Raw genomic sequence first — 20588 nt, forward strand, 5'->3', positions numbered from 1 at the left:
GTGCCACAGGAGGGCCCCACAAATGGAAGTACAGCATTACCACTGACTGAGCAGCCACAACCCAGATGCTAATTTGTACTACAAGAGTGGCTTTCTCTCATTTCATTGAGAAGACGGACTCAGGCAGCAACATTCCAGAAGGGGGTTCCATTGAAAGACTCCCACTGTATCTTTGACAGTAACTCATGGTCTCTTAGAAAGGGTGGCAGTGTACAGACGTATTGTAACTGGTCATTAAGTGGTAAAACTTCATTATTGCTCCCTGTTGATGCAGACAGATGCATATGCATATTGCAGTACCCTTGGGGGAAGGGTAGTAAAAATTGAAGCTGTTGTACTGTCTGAACATTGCTCTTAGAGCTGGATATTTCTCCTGGAATGCGAGCATTTGGACCCAGTGCTGCTGATAGTGCTACGCTTGCATGATGGTGCTCTCTTTGTGTGCTGACACTCTTTTCTTTGTTCCTCTCCCCTGCAGTGCGTGCTTTACCTGTGGGCCCTCAAGATCAACCACCCCACCACTCTCTTTCTCCTCAGAGGCAACCACGAGTGCCGGCATCTCACAGAGTACTTCACCTTCAAACAGGAGTGTAAGTGCCGCCGGAACCGTTCACGTGTTGGCCGCGAGTGTTGAGCGCACGTGCGTCGGCAGAGCTCGCTTTCGAAGAAGAAACGTGTGGCCTTGATATGGTAATGCAGCGCTGCTAAAAGCCGAGCCGAGCCAGCTCGAGCCTGTGTACGTGCGTGCACGCAGGTTCGTCCATCGCGCTCTCTGGGGGCCCGGAGCAAGCACAGTTTAGAAGAGCACTGATGTTTGATGGAAGTAAACTTGCTGTTCTGGTGTCTTGAGGCTGCCTCCTTGTAGATGCACAGCTGTGGAGTCACACACCAGAATACACAATGTTACAGTGCGGGTCTGCTGCCTGCGATTTGCATTCCTCTCCCCTCCTTGCGCACAGAGAGCTGAAAGCAGGATGAAAGGGAAGGTGAAGGCGGGATGTTAGAGGCAGAGTGGTGGGAAGGACGGGCGTCTTTGCGCGGGAGAAGGCGCATTAGTGTCACTTTTATGCGTAGGCGCTTCACGGCCGAGGGGAGGGGACGAGCACGACGCCACCGCTGCCACCGTCCTCCCGCTGTTTAACATTTCACAGACAACCCGTCTCCCATGCGAAAGAGAGTGGGAGAGCGCCCGCTGTACCCCCGGCAAAATGTCAGCGCTTAGCTTCTGTTCAGAGGGGGACAGACCCAGACCCAGCCAACAGGAAACCCGTGCGATTTCCAGGGTGTGTCAGTCGTCCGTCATAAATTCTGTTGAACACGAAAAGATTTCAAGAAAGGAACACCATGGTCCCCCTGCCCTTGAGATAGAAGCAGAGATTGAACTTGGTGACATTAAAGCTTGGTGTTGCTTGTATGTTGTTTTTTCAGTGTCAGATGAATGGCCGGTACATTTCTGAAGGCCGCACGGAAAGCCCCTCATTCTTTGGCTGCAGTGCTGGAGGAATAGTATCCAGCCTTCACTACACCCTAAAGATCAGGATGTCAGCCACTATATATAGCCTGACCACTGTGTTTATGAGCTGTGGTGATGCTCAGTTTTCAGCTCACGCAAAAAATGCGTCAACCCCTTTTTCTGTCAGTCAGTGCTCTCACCAGAAAGGCTAACAGAGCATCCTGTGGGTTTTATTGAGAAGAGCTGCGCTTGGTTAGTGCGAACACCATTGCATCGAACGCATGGTGTGAAGCGTTCCACTGTGACAGCCCAGGTGTGAAACTATTAGTATGCAAACCAGCAATGAAGTGCACCACTTTGACAGACAGCTGGGACAACCATAGTATTAGTTAATAGGATCTGTGGGCTAAATGTACCCTTTCAGTGTAAAAACCAATGAAAGAAAGATGTTTTATGTAAATGTGTCTCTAATAAAAACACTCATTAGCATGCATTGAGACCAATTAAGCAAAACTGTCTGAATATTTAGTACTTTACACACTGTGGGGCAGTGTCGCATTGAGCAGATTGCAGAATAATTGATTTGGGCTGAGGGAGGGGGTTGATCCCACAGGGAAAAAAACAAAACCTGAAAACCTGCAAAAATTTGACAACAGTGTGAGGACTCGTGCAGTCTGTGACTCCACATAACAGCTCAGTGAAAGGTTCATTCCTTTCGCGATTAAGGGGAGAAAATCAAGATGTGCTTGGATGGCTTTCTCCAATAGGGGATGAGAAGGTAGTCATACGTTTGAATATTCAGAGGAGCTGTTAGGAAAGGAAATGTTAAACAGGTTACTGTTATTTTTTATTTTTTTGGTTGCTTTTTGATTTTATGATGTACTTGCTTTCAAAGCCGGAAGTCAGCCGCTAAGCACAATTCAGCTTCCAGAGCCTACATGCAGTGTTTTGACACTTTGCCCTTTTAACCTGTAGCTGTGCTCGTGGCGCTGATCCATTTGACCCATCTGCTGTGAGGATATTAACTCGCACACATAGCCCGAGCGGTCACATGACCGTGTGGTATTTTGAACCCCTTCAGGCGGACACCTCAAAGGGAGAACAGCGGCTCTTGCACAGTGGTATTTTTACATGACGGGCGGCTGTTCTTCCTGTAAACCTCAGTTGTCAGCACGCTGAGAACCCCTCAGCTCAAGAGGCTGATATTTTTAAAAGAGAAGACCCACCACAGGCACATTCAAATCAATTATCTGCTGGTCAGAGCTGATAGTTTTGTACATTTCCCTCATTCTCAGAGAGGTTATGATCTCAGTCCCCGCCCCTCATCTTGGGTCGCCTCACCTGGATTGACCATGAGAACACTAGACCAGGGAATTAGCTCTACTTGCACAACAACAGAGCTCTCATTGCAGCAAATCAGAGGAAACCTCTCTCCCTCCATCACCAATAGACACTGAGTGGGCTGTCAAGGTTACGATCACAAACAAATTAAGGCCCTCTCTCAAGGAAAAGACACGGCTATGGTAAGGCTTTGTACTATTGTATTATCAGTGTTTCAGAGAAGCATTTTAATGGCCCTGCTCCGAGTTCGCATGAATACGCTTAATTTATCTTGGTGAATACATTTGCTGTTGGGTTTGAGAGGCCACTCCAAACCATCTTATTAGAGACTAATTTCTTATGAGGAAATTGTAGAAGAACCTGTTCAGCAGCCAAATGTTTGTGATGGATGAACTGTATGCAGAGAAAATGAAAAGTACTGATGGGGTCACATTAAATTAAATCTGAGGGCATGATCCCTCTTTTCTTTCTTGTTCTTTATCCATTTTGGTCTGGGGGGCTTGGCATTTATTAGCCCGCCTTTTTTGTTAGCCTCAATTGTAGGTAATTTTATGCTCAAAATTAAAATAGTTTCCCAGCTCTGTTTGTAACATGACCCCCCAGTGGCTGCTTGAAAATGCCAGCCTGAAGAGGCCTCCTTGAGGAACTTGATCCGGCCTTCAAAATCATTACCAAATTAGGGGATTCAGAGTGGGAATAATCATATTAATTAATATCTAGTCCTTGAAACTAAATGAATCAGCTGAGCCCACCCTTTTCAACACACTATGTTGAACACAGCATGGGCGGACCTCATTCTGTTCCTATCTGTTGGGCCTGTCGTCAAGAACACTCCTTGCCCGAGTTCTCACCTTTGCTGTCAAACTCCAAAGCAAAGAGAACATGCCAGCGGTGTCATTGCGTTCCCGTGCATTATGTTTTTTGCGTTACTTTTAGTTGTTTGTGGCAGTTCCCTCTTTCAGAGGCAGGTTAATGAGCAAACGTGGAGGTCTGCTCCTTGTGATTTATAAGATCATTTGTATTCAGTCCCACCGAATCGACTCTGCCTCCCACTAAGACGGGTTCCTCCTGCTGTCCCAATTAGTGTTCTTACCACATCACCAAAGAAGGAATATTCTCCCTCACTTGCCTTTTATGCACTTAGGTTGCTGATAATGTGGGTACTACATTAGTTGTACATGATCTACATGACGGTCTAAGCCATTGCCACCTTTTTTTACATGAATAGATTCACCCAAAAATATGTGTTTTGTAGTCAAGTTATTTTTCTTGAAACAGGGTCACTAACAGGACAGTGACCTGTGGCACAGATGCTGTCCCGCGAGTTTGTCATCAGAAGTGGTGTCTGTTGCAGGTAAAATCAAGTATTCGGAGCGGGTGTACGACGCCTGCATGGAGGCGTTCGACTGCCTCCCCCTCGCCGCCCTCCTCAACCAGCAGTTCCTGTGCGTGCACGGTGGCCTGTCGCCAGAGATCAACTGCCTAGATGACATCAGGAAAGTAAGTGTCTCGCAGCCCAGCAAAGGCCACTTCTGCACTGTCACTTCTCTCAGTGTGAATGTAGGCATGCACACTTCCTGACCTGCAGCAGGATGTGGCTCTGCCTAAAGTGTAGCGCATTCTCCTGGCCATCCACAGTGCTGTATGAATATGTTTAGGTGAAAAGCCTGAGCAACATCAAAATTTTAATATCACCATACTGTCTTTCAAAAAAATTGCAATACGTGATGATACCGCCCCCTGCGGGTGGGTAGGGTGGTGGTGAGTGTCTTGATGAAGTAGGATACTGCTGAAATTGCCTCAGTCACTCAAATATCACAAAATGTATGGTAATATCAGTTATTGGCCCCAGCCTGTGTTGCCTGCCTTTAATTCTCCATTTAACCTGCAGTTATTTTCATGGTTTTGCATGTTTCCTTCATTGTATTGTCAAAGATCTCCTTACGTGCCATGCTGTTTTCATTAAAATGACACAGTTTATGAGCATATATGTTCTTAAAGGGATATGCTTGGTAAACATTAAATAGGGCTCCTGGATTGGCCATACATAGTGCCTTTGCTTTTAACCTGCAGTTCCAGTCTAGCAGGCATATATGTGTTGATGAGCAGGTTTTTGTGGCAGGTGCTGCTTGCAGGTGGATGTTGAGGGATTGGTGCTGAGGGTGGCTGTGCTGTGCTCTGCAGTTAGACAGGTTCAAGGAGCCGCCAGCGTTCGGCCCCATGTGCGACCTGCTGTGGTCAGACCCTGGGGAGGACTACGGAAGCGAGAAGACAGCAGAACACTTCAACCACAACTCCGTGAGGGGCTGCTCCTATTTCTACAGGTATGAAGCACAATCATCAGTCCCCACTAGGCTAAAATAAAACACTTTTTTCGTAGCTGTCCCTGGGATGACCCTTTGTCTTGTAGGTACTGTGCAAAAACAACGATTAAACACCGATATCTGCATGATATCCCCCAAATGGAGGGTTTATCTCAACATGAGGGCTTTCATACTGCTGGCTGCAGATGTAATTTGCAGTGTTGTTGTGTAAATCAGCGTTCCTCTCTGTGTGGGTGGACGTTTCATCCGTCGTCGGCAGGATGGAGTGTTTCCGACACCGCCCTGGTCATTGCGTGGGGCTGCAAAAGCCTGGCCAGTGTAAATCCTCTCCACTCAGGGCAGTTTGGAAAAGACTGGGGGAAACTCTGACCTGTTCTCTGCCAGCCTCCTTGCCCTTCTCCACCAAGCGCTTGACCAGATGGTACCAATTTGCGCCACTTTAACCAAACTCAGGTGGTCCGCAAATTGCTGGAGCCGTCTCTGAAGGGCCAGGGCTGCGGGGGGGGCGCAAAAGGCCCAACATGCCAGCAGCCACATCAAGAGCTCTTTCTGCTTTATGCAGTGGCCTCTCACCACAGAAGCAGCCATCAAACCTGGTCATTAGCTGTGCTCCCGGCTCCTCATTCACTTCCATCATTAAGCATGCCCCACATGCCAGGGGGCAGAAAGGGAAAATAAAAATATGTTTCAAAAAGCAAAGATCAGCAAGAAAAAAGAAACATTAATTGGTGCTTGTGCCATAAAGGATCCTTGTTATGGTCTTTGTTCCGTGTGGAAATGAGACAAAATGCGAAACACATGAACGTGGTCCAGGTTTCGTGAGTGCCTCACCGTTACCAAGTCTGTGGTTCTAAATTAAGGGCCTTTCTCTTGCCTTGCAGTTACCCGGCGATATGTGACTTTTTGCTAAACAATAACTTGTTGTCAGTAATAAGAGCACATGAAGCTCAGGATGCAGGGTAAGTAGCTTCGTTTTCATTCTTTTAAGGCATTTCAATACTGTCAGATTAATTCTGTCTGTTTCTTTGTGTTTATATGCTTAAATGTATTAGAATTGCTGCTGGAATTGAAGTTTTGTCTTGCTGTCTAAATCATCATGCAGGACAGCCTTCATCGGTGGATGGGATGTCTGTCAGCGTTAGTCATACATACCTTTGTATCTCAGTGGCATGGGGGCGTAGAGCCCAGTGTGCTTTGGGAGGCTCAGAGTCCCATCAGCAGAGTGAATTTTAAGAATGGTATTGCAGTGTCTCCCCCTCTCCTCATTTCGCATTCCCCTTGCAGGTACCGAATGTACAGGAAAAGCCAGACGACAGGTTTCCCCTCATTAATTACAATCTTCTCAGCACCAAACTACCTAGACGTCTACAACAACAAAGGTTAGTACGTGCTTGGTTGTCTTCTCATTAACTCGAAGGAAACCTTTTTGAACCCCATTTATATGCCTAAAGACTGAGGAGAGAAAGACTGTGTGTGTTTGTACGATGTGGGCGTCTCCTAACTCTGTCAGCCTTTATTAGTGTGAGAGAGAAAAGGGTGTGCTGTCAGGCAGTCTAGACTCTCTCTCTTCATGAGTGATGTTTTCTTGGCTGGGCCTTACCTCTTGGTTCTGGGCGTGTGAACTGGCTGCCTCATGAAGACAGGTCAGCTTTCATAACACTGACCAGCCTCCCCCCCCCACGCCACTACCCAACCTTAATCCCTGCTGCCTCACCTTAAGCCCTCTTCCTCACTGCCTCCCCACTGCCCAACCTTAACCTCTCCCCTCTACCCTGCCTCCCCAATGCCCCATTTTTTAAGCCTTCTTCTCCACCCTACCTCTTTGCCAGCTAATCTTAACACCCTCCTTCTCCACTCTGCCTGTCTACTGCCTAGACTTAACTCCTTCCCCCCATCCTCCTCCATAATGACCAGTATTAACCCCTCCTTCCTTGGTTTGCTTCCTTACTGCCCAACATTAACACCTCTGTGCTGGACTGATCCTCTCAGCATTTGCTCTAGGGAAACATCGTCCACTGTAGCCTGGAGACACATAAGGGTTGAACCTTCTGTTGTATCCTCAAGTGTTATAAACAATGCATTTATTAAGTGTTTTCTCAAGATCCAATAGCAGTAGCCTATGGGCCCATGAGCGATACCTCCGAGGATAAAATATGGAGTAATAAACTCTTCGATCCATGAATCGGGGACCTAGGGTGTTGTTCATGGAGATGATGACTCTGGTTGAAGGCCAAGCTCTCTCTCTCTCTCACTTTACAGCTGCTGTGTTGAAATACGAGAACAACGTCATGAACATCCGACAGTTCAACTGCTCCCCCCACCCGTACTGGCTGCCCAACTTCATGGACGTCTTCACGTGGTCCCTGCCCTTTGTAGGGGAGAAAGGTGAGGGGGCAGTGCATTCTGGGCCTATTCTGCTCAGACCCCTCTACTCATATGGGTGTAATATAGACCAGCCGGAATGTTCATACCATATTGTGAAAAGGGGAAAAAAAAATGTCTTTTTGTTTCTGTCAGTATATGACTGCATGCGGCAGTGATCTTGCTGGTAGATTCTTTCTGTACACTGTAATTATTATTATTAGTATTATTATTCTCCAGAGTCCCTGAGAGTGCTAGCGCCTGATTGTGCGTAGAGTTGATGCTGTGCTAACCTGGGTACCGGTGCCTTCTCCTCACAGTGACAGAGATGCTGGTAAACGTGCTGAACATCTGCTCTGATGACGAGCTCATGTCCGAGGGAGACGACACATGCGAAGGTAAGAGGAGCATCTGGACTCAGTGGGCACGGATCACCCCCCCCCCCCTCCTCTCGGAACAAAGTCAGTGGCGTTGTCATTGGCTGTGGACAATCCATGTTGTCGAACTTAGCACTTCCTCTCAAGAATCGAAACGCAAGTGGATGTGGGGTGCCTCTTATGCATTGTTTCCAGTGCTGTTTTCGCTATTGCTAGCTACTATTAGCACTGTTCAGTTCTTTTCATTCATGATACAGGATGAAAGGTTACTTCAAAGCATTCATGTAAATAAACCATCAAATTGAGTTTCAGTACCTTTATATTGATTTTACTGCAAACAAGGGCTTTGTGTACATCTTGCTTTCTGCTTCTCAAACTGCCAGTTTACAATTGTCTTTTATTATTCCAAATTAAGATACAAGGAAGTGCACAGACACTGAAAAATATAGCTGTTACGATTGCAAGCTTCTGTTTGAATTATCTAACATCTGTTGGATTTCATGCTCTGATAATTTGGAAGTTTTGCCTCTCGCACTACACCACCAAAAAAGCACAACACGTACTACTTTAATTAACAAAGGATTTTGTTTTCCTGAGCTGACACTTATCCCCCAGGGCTTGCAGTGCCTCCTGTTTTGCAGTATGAAAAGGGAATGAGTATTAATAAATACAAACAATCCCACCTGATCTTGGTTTTCAATAACTGTGGGCATGACTGGATGTGTCAGGTGTGTGTCCATTTAAGGTGTAGGTATGGTTGTATGTCTGTTCCTGCGTGGATGCCCTTATTGGTTGCCTTGAGGAGACCAGTGGAGTCCATCCTTCTGTCCCACTCAACCGCTCTCTAACCCTGACAGCTGACAGAATCCAAAAGGAAAGGGTGAAAGGACTCTGGGAGTTTGACTTAGCCCATTTAGAAGTGGCACGTAGTTTTAGCTCAACCTGACACAGTTCCTGAAATGTGTTTGTAGGCCTCAGAGTTTCGTCTGGATTTAAAGAGTTTCCCTAGAGACCTGCAGCACTTAAAGCTCCGCTGAGCTCCTGCTGCTTCGCTGACGGTCTATTTCAGGCACAAACAGCCTATTGCGTGACATAATTCAACAAACTTCAAGACGAATTGTCGAATGTTGAAGGGAGTGGAGTTTTTTTTTTCTGTTTTCGTTTCATTAAATAGGAATGGGTCCTGAACGGTGTTCAACAAAAGCATGGCCCAGTTAACTGAAAATACATCCCAGTAAAGTAGAGTTAAGGCACACCTTCCTGTTCCAGTATGTTAAGCTTACAGGGTGAAGTTCGCAAATCTGGTGGGGTATGGCGACGGCCCTTATGCAGAGTCACCAGAGCCAAAGAGGTTGTTTTTATTCTGTGACAGGTGGCACCCCAGCTGTGCGGAAGGAGGTCATCCGGAACAAGATCCGCGCCATTGGGAAGATGGCCCGAGTCTTCTCTGTGCTCAGGTGAGCTTCTCCTACTTCGACCAAGTGTTTCTCCTGGTCCAGGCCTCCTCAGGACAAAACAGCTATTTCATATTCACTGTGTTGAAGCTCATTGTCTTAAAATAGGAATTCTGGATGAAACCCCAAAAATGACCTTACTGTCAGTACTGTATAGAATTTGGGTAAGCACTGCCATCCTATAACTTTGTGGATCGCATACCTGCCATCCCAATATGAAGTTGATTTTTTTATTATTTGAAATGAGTAAAAGCAGTGTGACACATAATTACCCTCCATTTGCAATCAGAGCAAGCCTCGGGAGATGTCTAGGAAAATGTGGAACTTCCCATGCACACCTTCCTGATTGCTGTGCTCAGATTCGGGTAGTGCTCCGTTACAATAGTTAAGATGATCTCGTTGTGGTGGGCGCGATCATCACTCACATGTCCGTTTGTGCTGGGTGTGTGTGGGGATATGTGCGTGTTTGTTTGTGTGTGCGCGTATATGCACATTTGTGTGTGTGTGTGTGTGTCTGTGTGTGTGCGTGCGTGTGCCTGCTCGTGTCCCTCCCCAGAGAGGAGAGCGAGAGCGTGCTGCAGCTGAAAGGACTGACCCCCACTGGGACGTTGCCCCTGGGAGTGCTGTCAGGCGGCCGGCAGACCCTGCAGAGCGGTAAGTGTTCCCACGCCGCCGTTTCTCCTGCTCAGCGCCTCGCTGCTACAGCTACACACAGCGGAGTATTGCGCCAGCTCCAGGCTTGAAGGGCTCCAGCAGGGACTATGCAGGCAGATACTGGCCCCTCATACATGCTACTAATGCTTGTATTTAAGCTTACACTAAGTTCTGTTCAACTTTCTAAGTTGCATTACATTACATTATTGTCATTTGGCAGAAACTCTTATCCAGAGCGACTTACCATTTTATCTATTTGTATAGCTCTATATTTATTGAGGCAGTTGTGGGCCAAGTACCTTCTCTGAGGGTACAATAACAATGACCTTGTGGGACTCGAGCCACAACCTTTCAGTTACAAGCACTGCTCCTTACCACTATGCCACACTGTTGCTCACATTAGTTTATCAAGATCAATAGACTCATTTGATAAAAATGGCAGGGCAAGCTGTCAGTGGAGGACTGCCTGCCATAGCCCATGTTCACCATGTTTCAGGAGTTCTTGCTCAGGTCCCAGCAGGTTATTTACTCCGACACAATCCCGGCCTGCGTCTTCACCCCTGAAGTCCCCCTTGACCTCGCTGGCTGATGTAACATGTAAGCCTGCATCAGCAGTGTAATTCCATCAGGACAGCCTTAAGGAGTCAGACAGTGTGGCCTAGACACATGCACTCCCTGCTTGCCAGAGGAAGAATAAAAATCACCTGTTTCCAGGCTGCACAAGTGGGCCATCACTGTGATACCCTCACTCTCTCATTGGATACACTCTGTTGCTGAAGATATTGATGGTTTTCTCATCAATTTAGATTATTTGGGGAAAGCACAAAAAACGGTTTCATCTCTTAATTTATGATCAGTTTAAAGGCAAAAAGTCCAGATTGATCTATAAAAATGTTCTCTGCACGTTCCTCTGTACTAATAATTGTGTAATGGAATACTGTACACTAATGTAAAGTAGCAGTGTATGTGATAATGCAGCATGTATTTGAATTCTGATATATGAAAGGCCTCCTGGTTCAGAAGGAAAACTGCCCCTGTGTGGTGTTGCAGCCAGTCTGCTCATGGATGCTTTGGTGTGCCTGTCTGCTTGTTGCATCCTACTCTCTGCTCACCAGCCCTTCTATTACGCTAACGTCGTCAATGTTTATCCCTGCAGAAAACCAAATCCCGGTGAAGCTAATTTTAATCCCCCATTGAGTTAGCTGATTAATTCAGCATAGTCAAACAGAGCTTTAAAGGCGTGCTACGCTGGGAGCTGGGTCGATGGGGCCACTTGTCGGGGCACGGTGATGCCGGGTGTGGTATTGATCTGTCGTGAACCGCTTGGATGTTCTTCGCATTCCGGGGGGTGGGGGGGGGGGGTTGTCTCTGTGAAGAGGCCAGACATCCCATAAAGGTCACACGTTTGCCTTGTCACGGAATATTTGTCCAAAGCGAGGGATCGTGGGCTGGCAACAACGTTTTCTGAAGGCTGAGGTGAAGTGAAGCAGCCTGTGTTTGGGGAAACCAGTTTGACGTGACCTTTAAGGAGCCACTTCATCTTTGTGTCAACTCTTCATTACAGCAGGTCGTCTGTGCACTTCAGTCCTTAACCTGAAACGATCCCTTTTGCCGGTTATGCTGTCTAAACATAAAACATGAAATATGTACAGTGATCCCTGTTGACATCAGAGCTGTTTTTGCCTACACCTTCCTCAGTCCGCCCATAGGAGTTGTCCGTAACCACCACATTAATGTTTCTGGGTGTACAAGCTAATCAGTATCCAGAAAGTGGATGCTTGGGAAATCGTTACATCACATTCACAGAATCAAGGCTGAGTCATTCTTTATAAGAACACTAATCAACTGCTCATTTCAAGTTTTCCAGTTCCACAGATTGTTAGACTACTTGTCAAACCAGGAGATTCTCAGAAACAATCACTTTGGGAATATGCCACCACTGGCCTCATTTCAGTGGCCTACTTTGATGCATGTATTTTTAGGCAAATTGACTGTCTGAAACTCACAGATGCACTGTCTTCCAGCAATGGGAAAACCTTTGATAACTGATACACCCCCAAATCAAAATGATATGGAACATCACCCAGTATTCCTCAGTTGATGCTCAGTCCTTGGACAAAGGGCGCCCTCTGTAGACTGCATCTAACATCAGAATTACTAGTCTATAATACCTGTTTAAATGTAGCCATAGTACACAATGCACCTGGCTCCACAGCAACAGAGAACAGTGTGGTGTGCTTTAGCTCTCTGATTGGGTACATGGAAAGTGAGTCATACTGAAAAAAGCTTGACCTTATACACCCTAGTGTTTCTTCATGTACCCTGGATCAGTCAATCACGTTCACATGGAAACCGTTCTAAAAGGGATGCCGACTTTAGCTTTACTTGCCTTTTGAGGCGCTATTGGAGGCTGTGTGTAGGGAAGCTCACATTCCAGGGATTTACTCAGAGAAAGCTGCTCACATCCCTGGTCTGCAGTGCAGCTCATCTGTTACTCCTCCAGGCCTGTGTGGTGAGGAAGTCCCCACTTTAAACCTCTCCCTCCAGCTGCAGAATGCAAGACCTTGGGTATTTATGCTTCGGGATGTGTGCTCCGCTTGAGGCTCCAAGCAGCAATCATGCAGTGTCTGTCCTCTCTTGCCTCAGCGTTTGTCAGGATGTATTTGGTTACTTTTTGAATGTGCACTTTATACTGGACAGCGGTGAACCCTGATTAATGTTCCCAGGGTGTTGATGACGCGGGAATGTGATGTGGGTTTGGGGGAGGTGGGGTCCAGTGGGAGCTGATTGGAATGGATGTCTGATTGCATTGATAATTTAACCCACTCTTTCTCCATTCGTTTTGGGCATGGCACTACTACTCACGCTTACACAGCCACCATAGAAGCAGAAGAGGCACGAGGTATGCCAGCGGTCTGTGGAACCCCCCTCAGTGTTGTGTGTTTTGCTGTGGGCTCTCCTGTCTGCGTACAAACCTTTCTCGCTGTCTGTACTTTGTGTCTCTTGTGTTTATCTTTTGATTTGGATGTGGTCGTGGTGATGCCACCATATCGAAAATGGCTACTCTTGCACCACCAGTGACTGCAACATGAAAGGGATGTTGACACACTTTGCTGATGGTGGGGCATGGATTTGGACCGTCTGTCCATCCTTGCTCTTGAGCTACCCCAGACAAAAAGAAGCTGCCTACTAAGAGTCAAACAGAGAGAAGAATAAAGTGGACTTTTCCCCTTTCTTACTTTGGAAGGCATGTTTTTTGTTTTTTTTTTTGTCGTTTTATGACTACCGAGTCAGGAAATTAGCTAGAGTGACCATGCTCATTTTCAGTGTTGGCTCACTCCCCAAACTCGTCTAGTGCGAGAGATGAGAGAGAAGATAGGATTGAAAAAGGCTCTGTAGTCCAAGTTAAGGTCTGATTCTAACTTTGACAAGTGTGAAAATGATCGTCCACACAGTGGTGTTGCTTAGTGAATTTATTCAGTTTCATTATGTCATCTGTAAGGCAACTTGATTGTAGAGGGCATTAAACAGAGATGGTGTATTGTGTTGTATACAGACTACTGTTACCCTTGAATTGTCAAATTCTGAAAGCTGAGAAACTGAAACCTGGTTCTGATCTGGAGGGATGGAGGAAAGGCATTCATTGATCCCACACTGCTGTCTCCCAGGCACCCCCCTCCCCCCCCCAGCCATTATCTCTGACAGATACTTTAGTGTCTAATTTGGTTACGTTGCTTGACACTTAATACGCTGTGTTTATTATAAGAAGTAACACTTTGCCTGCGACCGCTCTGTTGTGCTGCATGGGGCATCAAGCTGTTTCATTAACACAAACGAACCGGCAGGGGCGCTGATTGCATGTAGTGAATGCAAAGCATGGTGCCAGATCTGCATCTCTCCCCGGGTGCAGCCGGGCCCACCGCCTCCGCTGCCCGGGCACCACTGCAGGACTCCTGGTTGTGCAAGAATGAACCATTTGCTGTGTTTGCCTGCCCGTGTCTGTATGTCATGAGGTCAAATGTTACAAGGTCATGCAGGGGTGGGGAGTGTTCAATTATTTTTGTTGCTTGTTTTTTTTTTTTTTGTTTTCCTATGAGTGTGTTTTAGTTGTGTCGTTATGTTGTTGGCACTTTTAAAAAGCACCTGCCTGCTTTAAGCATACAGACTTGCTTTATTGTACACAGCGCCAAGTGACATCACAGATTGAGCCATTGAAGCTGACCGTGTGGTTTTGGGACATGTTAATAAATCTGTGATTTTGGGCCAGGAGAATCCCTTGCCCACACATTTCTGTACTCAGTACATTCTCTGCTGTTTTCAGTTGGCTCATGGAGCTGCTGTTACCATTACAGATTTCCTAAGTCATTTAAGACAAATCCTGTTTGCTCTTTCTGACTTATCTTTAGAGCAGAACAATACTATGGCTGTACTATGCCATGGGACATCCTAGTGTTGTAGGAGGGAGGAGCAATGGCCATTCAGAGGTATTCCAAGATTGCGGAGTCAATGGGATTTAATATACAGACCAAGGTCATCCCAAATGCACAGAAAGCTTGTGCACCAGCACAATGAGTATAATGCCAAGTAGTGAGCCAACATAATCTGTATCAGGAATGCTCCTCTCATTTTAACTTGTCTTAGCCTTTGTTTAATCTGCTTCAGCAGGAGGTGCTTTATCAAAAGTTAAAAAAAAAAAAGCAAGAGAATGGTATACCTTTTGACTGTTCTGTGTATTGCGGTTCCTTTGCTGTTGTGTCACAGTGTATGTTGCCTGCAGATACTGTGCTGTGAACAATGTAAAAAGAGGAAATGAAGCGAACGGCTTACGATGAGTTTTAATGTTCCTCCAACACCTCGTCTCCGCAGTGCCTCGGCCACCCTAATGATTCATGCCATTACATTCACACTCGGCAGCTCGCAATGAGCATTTAAGATCACACATTTCTTACTACTGAATACCCAGTTCTTTCATGCATAATACAGTATCATATACTTAAATATGTGTTTTTTATGAGTTTCAAAACTACTTTCTAATTTTTAGGCATTGGAGTTAGAGCACAGTGCTGACCAATTTCATAATCTTGGTCTCAGCTGTCGCTCTGCAGAAGTTGTTCTGTTTTTACACAAACGCTGTTTGTATGGGTTAGTTTTAATTGAATGCCCCTTTTTGCTAAAGGCGGGGTTAAGCCAAATTTCTCTTTTCTTTCCCACATAACAGGGAGATGTGTGTTGGGGGGCAACATTAAAGTCCCAGAGTTCAGTTCACTTTGCTTCACATAGACTGTCCTGTGTTGCTGCTGTTCTGTGTTGTTACATGTTGTTGTTGTGTTGTTCTAACCTCTAATGTTAAAGTAGCCATCCTTCTCAGTCACTTCTCCTGTTTGACTTGAACAGCTGGTGTTATAGGGACTACGGGAGGGGTGAACTGTATAAAGGTTGCTGTGTTTTCAACTGGAGCATGTGTCACTTTCCCTTGCCCCGTGGCAATATCTTCCTAACCATCTCCCCGATTCCCTTTTTTATGGACCCTGTGTTGGTCCGTTTGGCTAAATAGGTTGTAAATACTCACAATACTTCTGTATTCAGTAATTTCGACCCAATATTTTCCTGTGTTGCCTGTACACAGGACCTTACTGCAGCACAGCTCACCAGACTTTCCCTTGTTCCCTGAAAAAGTTGTGAGTCATGTTCCAGTTGTTTCAAACGCTAAGCTAGTATGTGTAATGCTCGGTTTTATGGGAAATAAATGTCAGCACTGCCTAACCCTGTCACAAGGTGGGTGTCTGCTGTCTCAGTGTGGGAGTTCAGTGTCTGTATGCCAAAGCTGTGTTTGTGAAGGACTTCAGGTAGAACCTGCTTTCAGAGGCACAACTGATGCCACGGTGGATGCCCTTAGGCCTCTGGAGAGAAATAAATTGCCCTTGAATTGGTCACAATGGGAAATTTAACAAAATTTAACAAAAACAAAACCAAAGCATCAATTGGTTATGACAAACTAAAGAAAAAGGCCTGCAAAATAGTGTAGCTTGCAGGTTTTTCCTGAATATCTAGAGGGATGATATCACTGACTGTACGGTTTATGTGTGTTGAGTGAATGTGCGGTTTGTAAGTGTTGAGTTACCACTCTCGGTGTCCCACGCAGGCAGAGTTCTCTTGTGTGTCTCTGACCTTTCTTTTTTTCCCCCTCTCTCTCCTCCCTGTCCAATTTCTTGGGTTTCCTGGCAGCCATCCAAGGCTTCTCTCCCCAGCACAAGATCCGGAGCTTCGAGGAGGCGCGTGGCCTGGACCGGATAAACGAGCGCATGCCCCCGCGCAAGGACGGCCAGCAGCCGGACGGAACCTCCCTCAACTCCCTCAACGCCACCAACTCCCCCGACAAGAACGGCACGGATGCCCCGGCGCAGTAATCCCCCCACCTCCCACAATTCCCGCTTCCCCTCTCTTTCTCTCTCTCTCTCTCTTTTTCTCTCTCTCTGTCTCTCACTTTCTCTGTCTCTCCATCCTTCTCTCTCTCTTTTCTGCCTTCTCTCTGACAGAGGCATCTCCCGAGCCACGTACTGCGGTGAAGCAGGCACAGGACAGGTGGAGAACACACAAACCACAACGACGGCAATATGAAATCAGCGACAGCAAAAAGAAATCATGGCTTTATTTATTAAATGACTTGTATTAGATATATGTAATAGTTAAAATGAAATAAATGAGATATGTTAAGATATACTGTATAAATATGCGTAAATATGTGGACAAGGTTAACCACGGCCACAGTAAACGTTGTCAATAATAATAATAAAAAAACACACCATTTTGTAAATTTGAGTTGATGTATGAGGTAAATTTAAGGACACCTTTTTATTATTCAGGAGTTCTAGTTCATCTTAATTCTAGTATTGTCTTTTATGTGCTTGGTGAGGGAACATGTGATTGAATATATGTATGCTTGAGTATACGCAAGGCACATTTATGAATACATACACATGTTGGTATGTGTATATATACATACACACACCTTTGTCTACTCGGAAAAGAAAGGGATTTTTGTGGAGGTTAAAAAAAATGAAGGGAACTTGTTGGAGGAAAATCCTATAGAAAATCTGTTTACCTCCTGCAGAATTAAGAGGGCCTTTTGAAACTCATTCAACTCTAATTGTGGTAATATAAAGGCTGAGCAACTGAATGGACATGTTTATTGCAGCTACTTTGTGTTCAGTATAGACACATTTATATATGTATATTTCTGAGTGTTCCCTTATTTAAATGTAAGAATTTATATATATAATATATATATTTTATTTTTGCATCTTACAAGATCAGTCAACGTTGGAACAGCTGCCCAGAATTTGTAATCAGTTAAAAGAAATGAAGAAATTAATTGGTGGGCAAAGCAATGGAGGATTGGATGCCTGGTATCTTTGGCTTGATTGATGGCCATGTTGCTTTTGGTGATTTTTTTTTGCATGTGTTTGTGGCTGTGTCCAGGCTGTGTCACATGTTCCTGAGTGTGCCAGGTGCATCTGCCACCATTTGTATTCCTCCAATGGCAGGCTGGAGAAAGCCTGTGATATTACGAAACCAAAGTGAGATGCAGAGGGATGGATAAATGAGCTTTTCTCCATGAGGATTCAGCTTCCAAAACATGAGGTGCTGATGTATTAACTTCTATGTCTGGGAAAGACTGAGAGAAGAAGCTGATCTGATGAATATTGTATGTGGAGAGTGCGAGAAGCACTGTTGATTAAAAGCACATGCTAGATGGAAAACCATACCAAATGGCATGGCATGAAAAGTTGTCCAGTCTCTTCTTAAAACATCCTCCATGCCAAAATGAAGAGGAGAAATATGTTCTGTTTTTTTTTTTTGGGTGGGGCAGTGTGACAGGAAAGGGAAGGGGGGTATTTTCCAGAGATGTCTGCAGACAGCCAGTGTCTAGCATTTGAAGCTGAAAAAACCCCCGCACTCTGTGTTTGTTTTTGTTTTACAGTATTGTTTTCCGTTCTGTAACACACTACAGAAAAACCGTGCTTTGGCTGCTGATTCAAGCAGCAAGAAAACCAAAGTCTCGCCTCGTCTCCATCTGCTGTTGATTTCATCCGAAAGGTTCCCCTCCGATCTCAGTTTGCATTTCCATTCAGGAGAATTCTTGGTCAAGAGGCTGGCTTCCAGAACAGCGTGCACATTGATGAACTGCAGGCTTTATAATGGAAGCCGGTCCATAAAGGCTGCCTCTCAGTCATGGTTACTCTGCTTTGCCCGTGTGAGATGGGATGGCAGACACCTCGTATGTGTTGATACAGCCACGTGTATCCTTCTCCTCACAGGCAACCGGTCCATCCCAATTTCATTAATTTCAGCGTGCATCCAATGGACAAGTGGACACAGTGCAAAACCTGCTTGCGCCCCATCGGAACAGTACCCGCGGGTATTTTATGCTCCTTTTCTTTTATTTTTTCAACTGCTCTTCAGCTGCAGTCCTGCGCTAAATGAAGCTTAGCACACTTTCTCTGCGGTTCAGTGCTCCTTTCGCCCATCCCATTTTCAGACTCCATGAATCCCCTTTATTTAGACCTTCATTGATTTCTCCCTAAGGGGAGGGAGTTTGGGGTACATACATACCCTACAGTCAGATTAAACAGATTATCCTCTGTACAATTGTTTTATTTTCTTCTTTTGTAAAAATGTGTTCTGTTAAACATATTTTAGTTTCTTTAATGGTATTCATGTCTGTCAACTGATCCTGCAATCATTGCACTATATGAGATGGGTCAGATTTGAAGTTTCCTACCCATTCAGGGTTTGTACTTTAAATATTATCCCTTTCTTTCAACAAAATTAAGTCCTTAAAGAAACTGGTGCTAGAAGTGTTTTAGCCCTAAATCGGAAAACCCAGTCTCCTGGCCTAAGCTTGACATTTATTGTCTTTATTGGATAGAAGTTTTAGAAGCACAAGGGCAGGTGAAAGTGTCTGTAGAATCTGGTTAAGGCAATCACATGCTCCTCAATGGTTCCTGTTTCAGGATGCTTTTAGTGAAGTTCATATCATGTGCAGTTCCTGCTCTCTGACACTTCTTGTTTCTCGTACCTGTTTGCATTGAGATAATGTGCCATTGTGCCATTTAAAACAACAGGAAAGGCCTATGTGTACTCCAGATATGAATAACCAAGAAGATCAGGAGGGTGTGGATTCTGCAGTGTATGGTATTTCAAAGCCCACCCCTGACACTAATGGTACATTGCTCTCTGTGCTTTATGGTTTAAAGAGGGCAAATGAGGTCCCGTTTCCCAGAGTGATCTGATTGAAGGATCATGTTGCGGTTCAGATACTTTTTTTTGTTTGTTTGTTTGTTTGTTTTTTTTTTAATTCTGGATTTGTTTGTCTTTGCAGGGTGTGTTCTCTGTACTCTCTAAAGAGGCTCTGCAGATTAAAACGTTTTTTTTTTCTTTCACATTTAATTTAAAAGGAAATCTACTGTGGTGTGAAAGATAGTGGAAAGCCAGGCCCCTTGGCAGGCTCATTTCTGAATTCTGTCAAAGTTTCTAAACATATCCTGCAGAATGTACAGAAATATAGTTTATTAAGAATTTCTGAATAGCTGTAAAAAAGGAAGAAATTAAAAAAATTTTGTTAAGTACTTGTATTGCAAGGCCTCTATAAATCCTGATTTATGTAGATGTATCACTCCAAAAAATAAAAAAGAGAAATGGAAAAAAATGTTGTTTCATTACATGAGTCTATATTCCCACACTTTAGGTGAGAGTTGACAGCATCTGGCACTGTTCACAGAGAATGCAGGGAAGAATCAATGCATTAAAACATTTCAAAGATTTGCTCAAGGGCACAAGTCCTCCCGCATTCAGGCTTCAAAGGACCCTTCACAGTGTCTCCCATGCATTCATTCTCAGTAAATTGCCTGCCAGTTTAATTACATAAAATTCATCCAAATGAAACCATTCACCAAATGTCTGTGCATTTTCTCTCTGAATGTTTGCTCAGATTCTTTCCAGAGACCCATCTGAAATCCATTCCTGCTTGTCCTCCTCGCTTCAGAGGTGATTATGACATTAAGACTGTCATTCTCCAGTTTGTTTTAAATTACCTTCCTTTGAACTGTGCTGCATTAATCACATTACCCCCCCCCCACACCCCCAACTTCATAGCTTTCAGATCTGTTGAAGTGCAATACAGACTTCACATGCGGAAACAAACCCCTGGGGAAAAATGAATGATGATTTTTGCAAATGCAAGCAGACAGAGTGTTAATATTTACAGTTATAATGGTCTGAGCTGTGGTAACTACTGTAAATCCTTATGGCTGGTAAATTGTAGTCCAATTTTCCAAATGAAATTTGGCAGCGAGTCTCTCAGTGCCGAGTGGCCAGGGCGACTGTCAGTGGTTTCCAAAGTTTCAGTTCTTGGTGTGTTTCCATTCAGGTGTGCGGGCTGGAAAGACATTTTGCCAGCTGATCCCACACATCATTACAAATGCCACTAAACACACCTCCCTTTTCCCCAGTCAGGGATTAAACTCCTCCAGTTTTGTGACCTGCTGTGCCACAGTGCCCTCTAGAGGACAGCTGGGGTTGTGTCTGGCTGGTAAGTTCACAGTTGTAGCATTCTCTGTGGCTT

General features: G+C 45.1%; 1 protein-coding gene across 2 annotated transcripts in view; it reads left to right on the forward strand.

Annotated features, from left to right (window-relative positions):
• LOC118776130 (serine/threonine-protein phosphatase 2B catalytic subunit gamma isoform-like) overlaps positions 1-16436 on the forward strand; it is a 46118-nt gene extending 29682 nt beyond the window's left edge. The window contains exons 4-14 of one of the 2 annotated variants that reach the window (XM_036526226.1): positions 479-590; positions 4149-4294; positions 4979-5118; positions 6000-6077; positions 6403-6497; positions 7378-7503; positions 7800-7877; positions 9229-9313; positions 9867-9964; positions 12840-12866; positions 16190-16436. In XM_036526226.1, the coding sequence (XP_036382119.1) occupies positions 479-590; positions 4149-4294; positions 4979-5118; positions 6000-6077; positions 6403-6497; positions 7378-7503; positions 7800-7877; positions 9229-9313; positions 9867-9964; positions 12840-12866; positions 16190-16371 (1167 nt within the window). In that variant the 3' untranslated portion in view covers positions 16372-16436. The remainder of the gene's footprint in view (positions 1-478; positions 591-4148; positions 4295-4978; positions 5119-5999; positions 6078-6402; positions 6498-7377; positions 7504-7799; positions 7878-9228; positions 9314-9866; positions 9965-12839; positions 12867-16189) is intronic. The other variant, XM_036526227.1, reaches the window with a different exon arrangement.
• Positions 16437-20588: the final 4152 nt, after the last annotated feature.

The sequence above is a fragment of the Megalops cyprinoides genome, chromosome 4 (genome assembly GCF_013368585.1).
Source record: "Megalops cyprinoides isolate fMegCyp1 chromosome 4, fMegCyp1.pri, whole genome shotgun sequence".
In the NCBI taxonomy this organism is placed as follows: Eukaryota; Metazoa; Chordata; class Actinopteri; order Elopiformes; family Megalopidae; genus Megalops; species Megalops cyprinoides.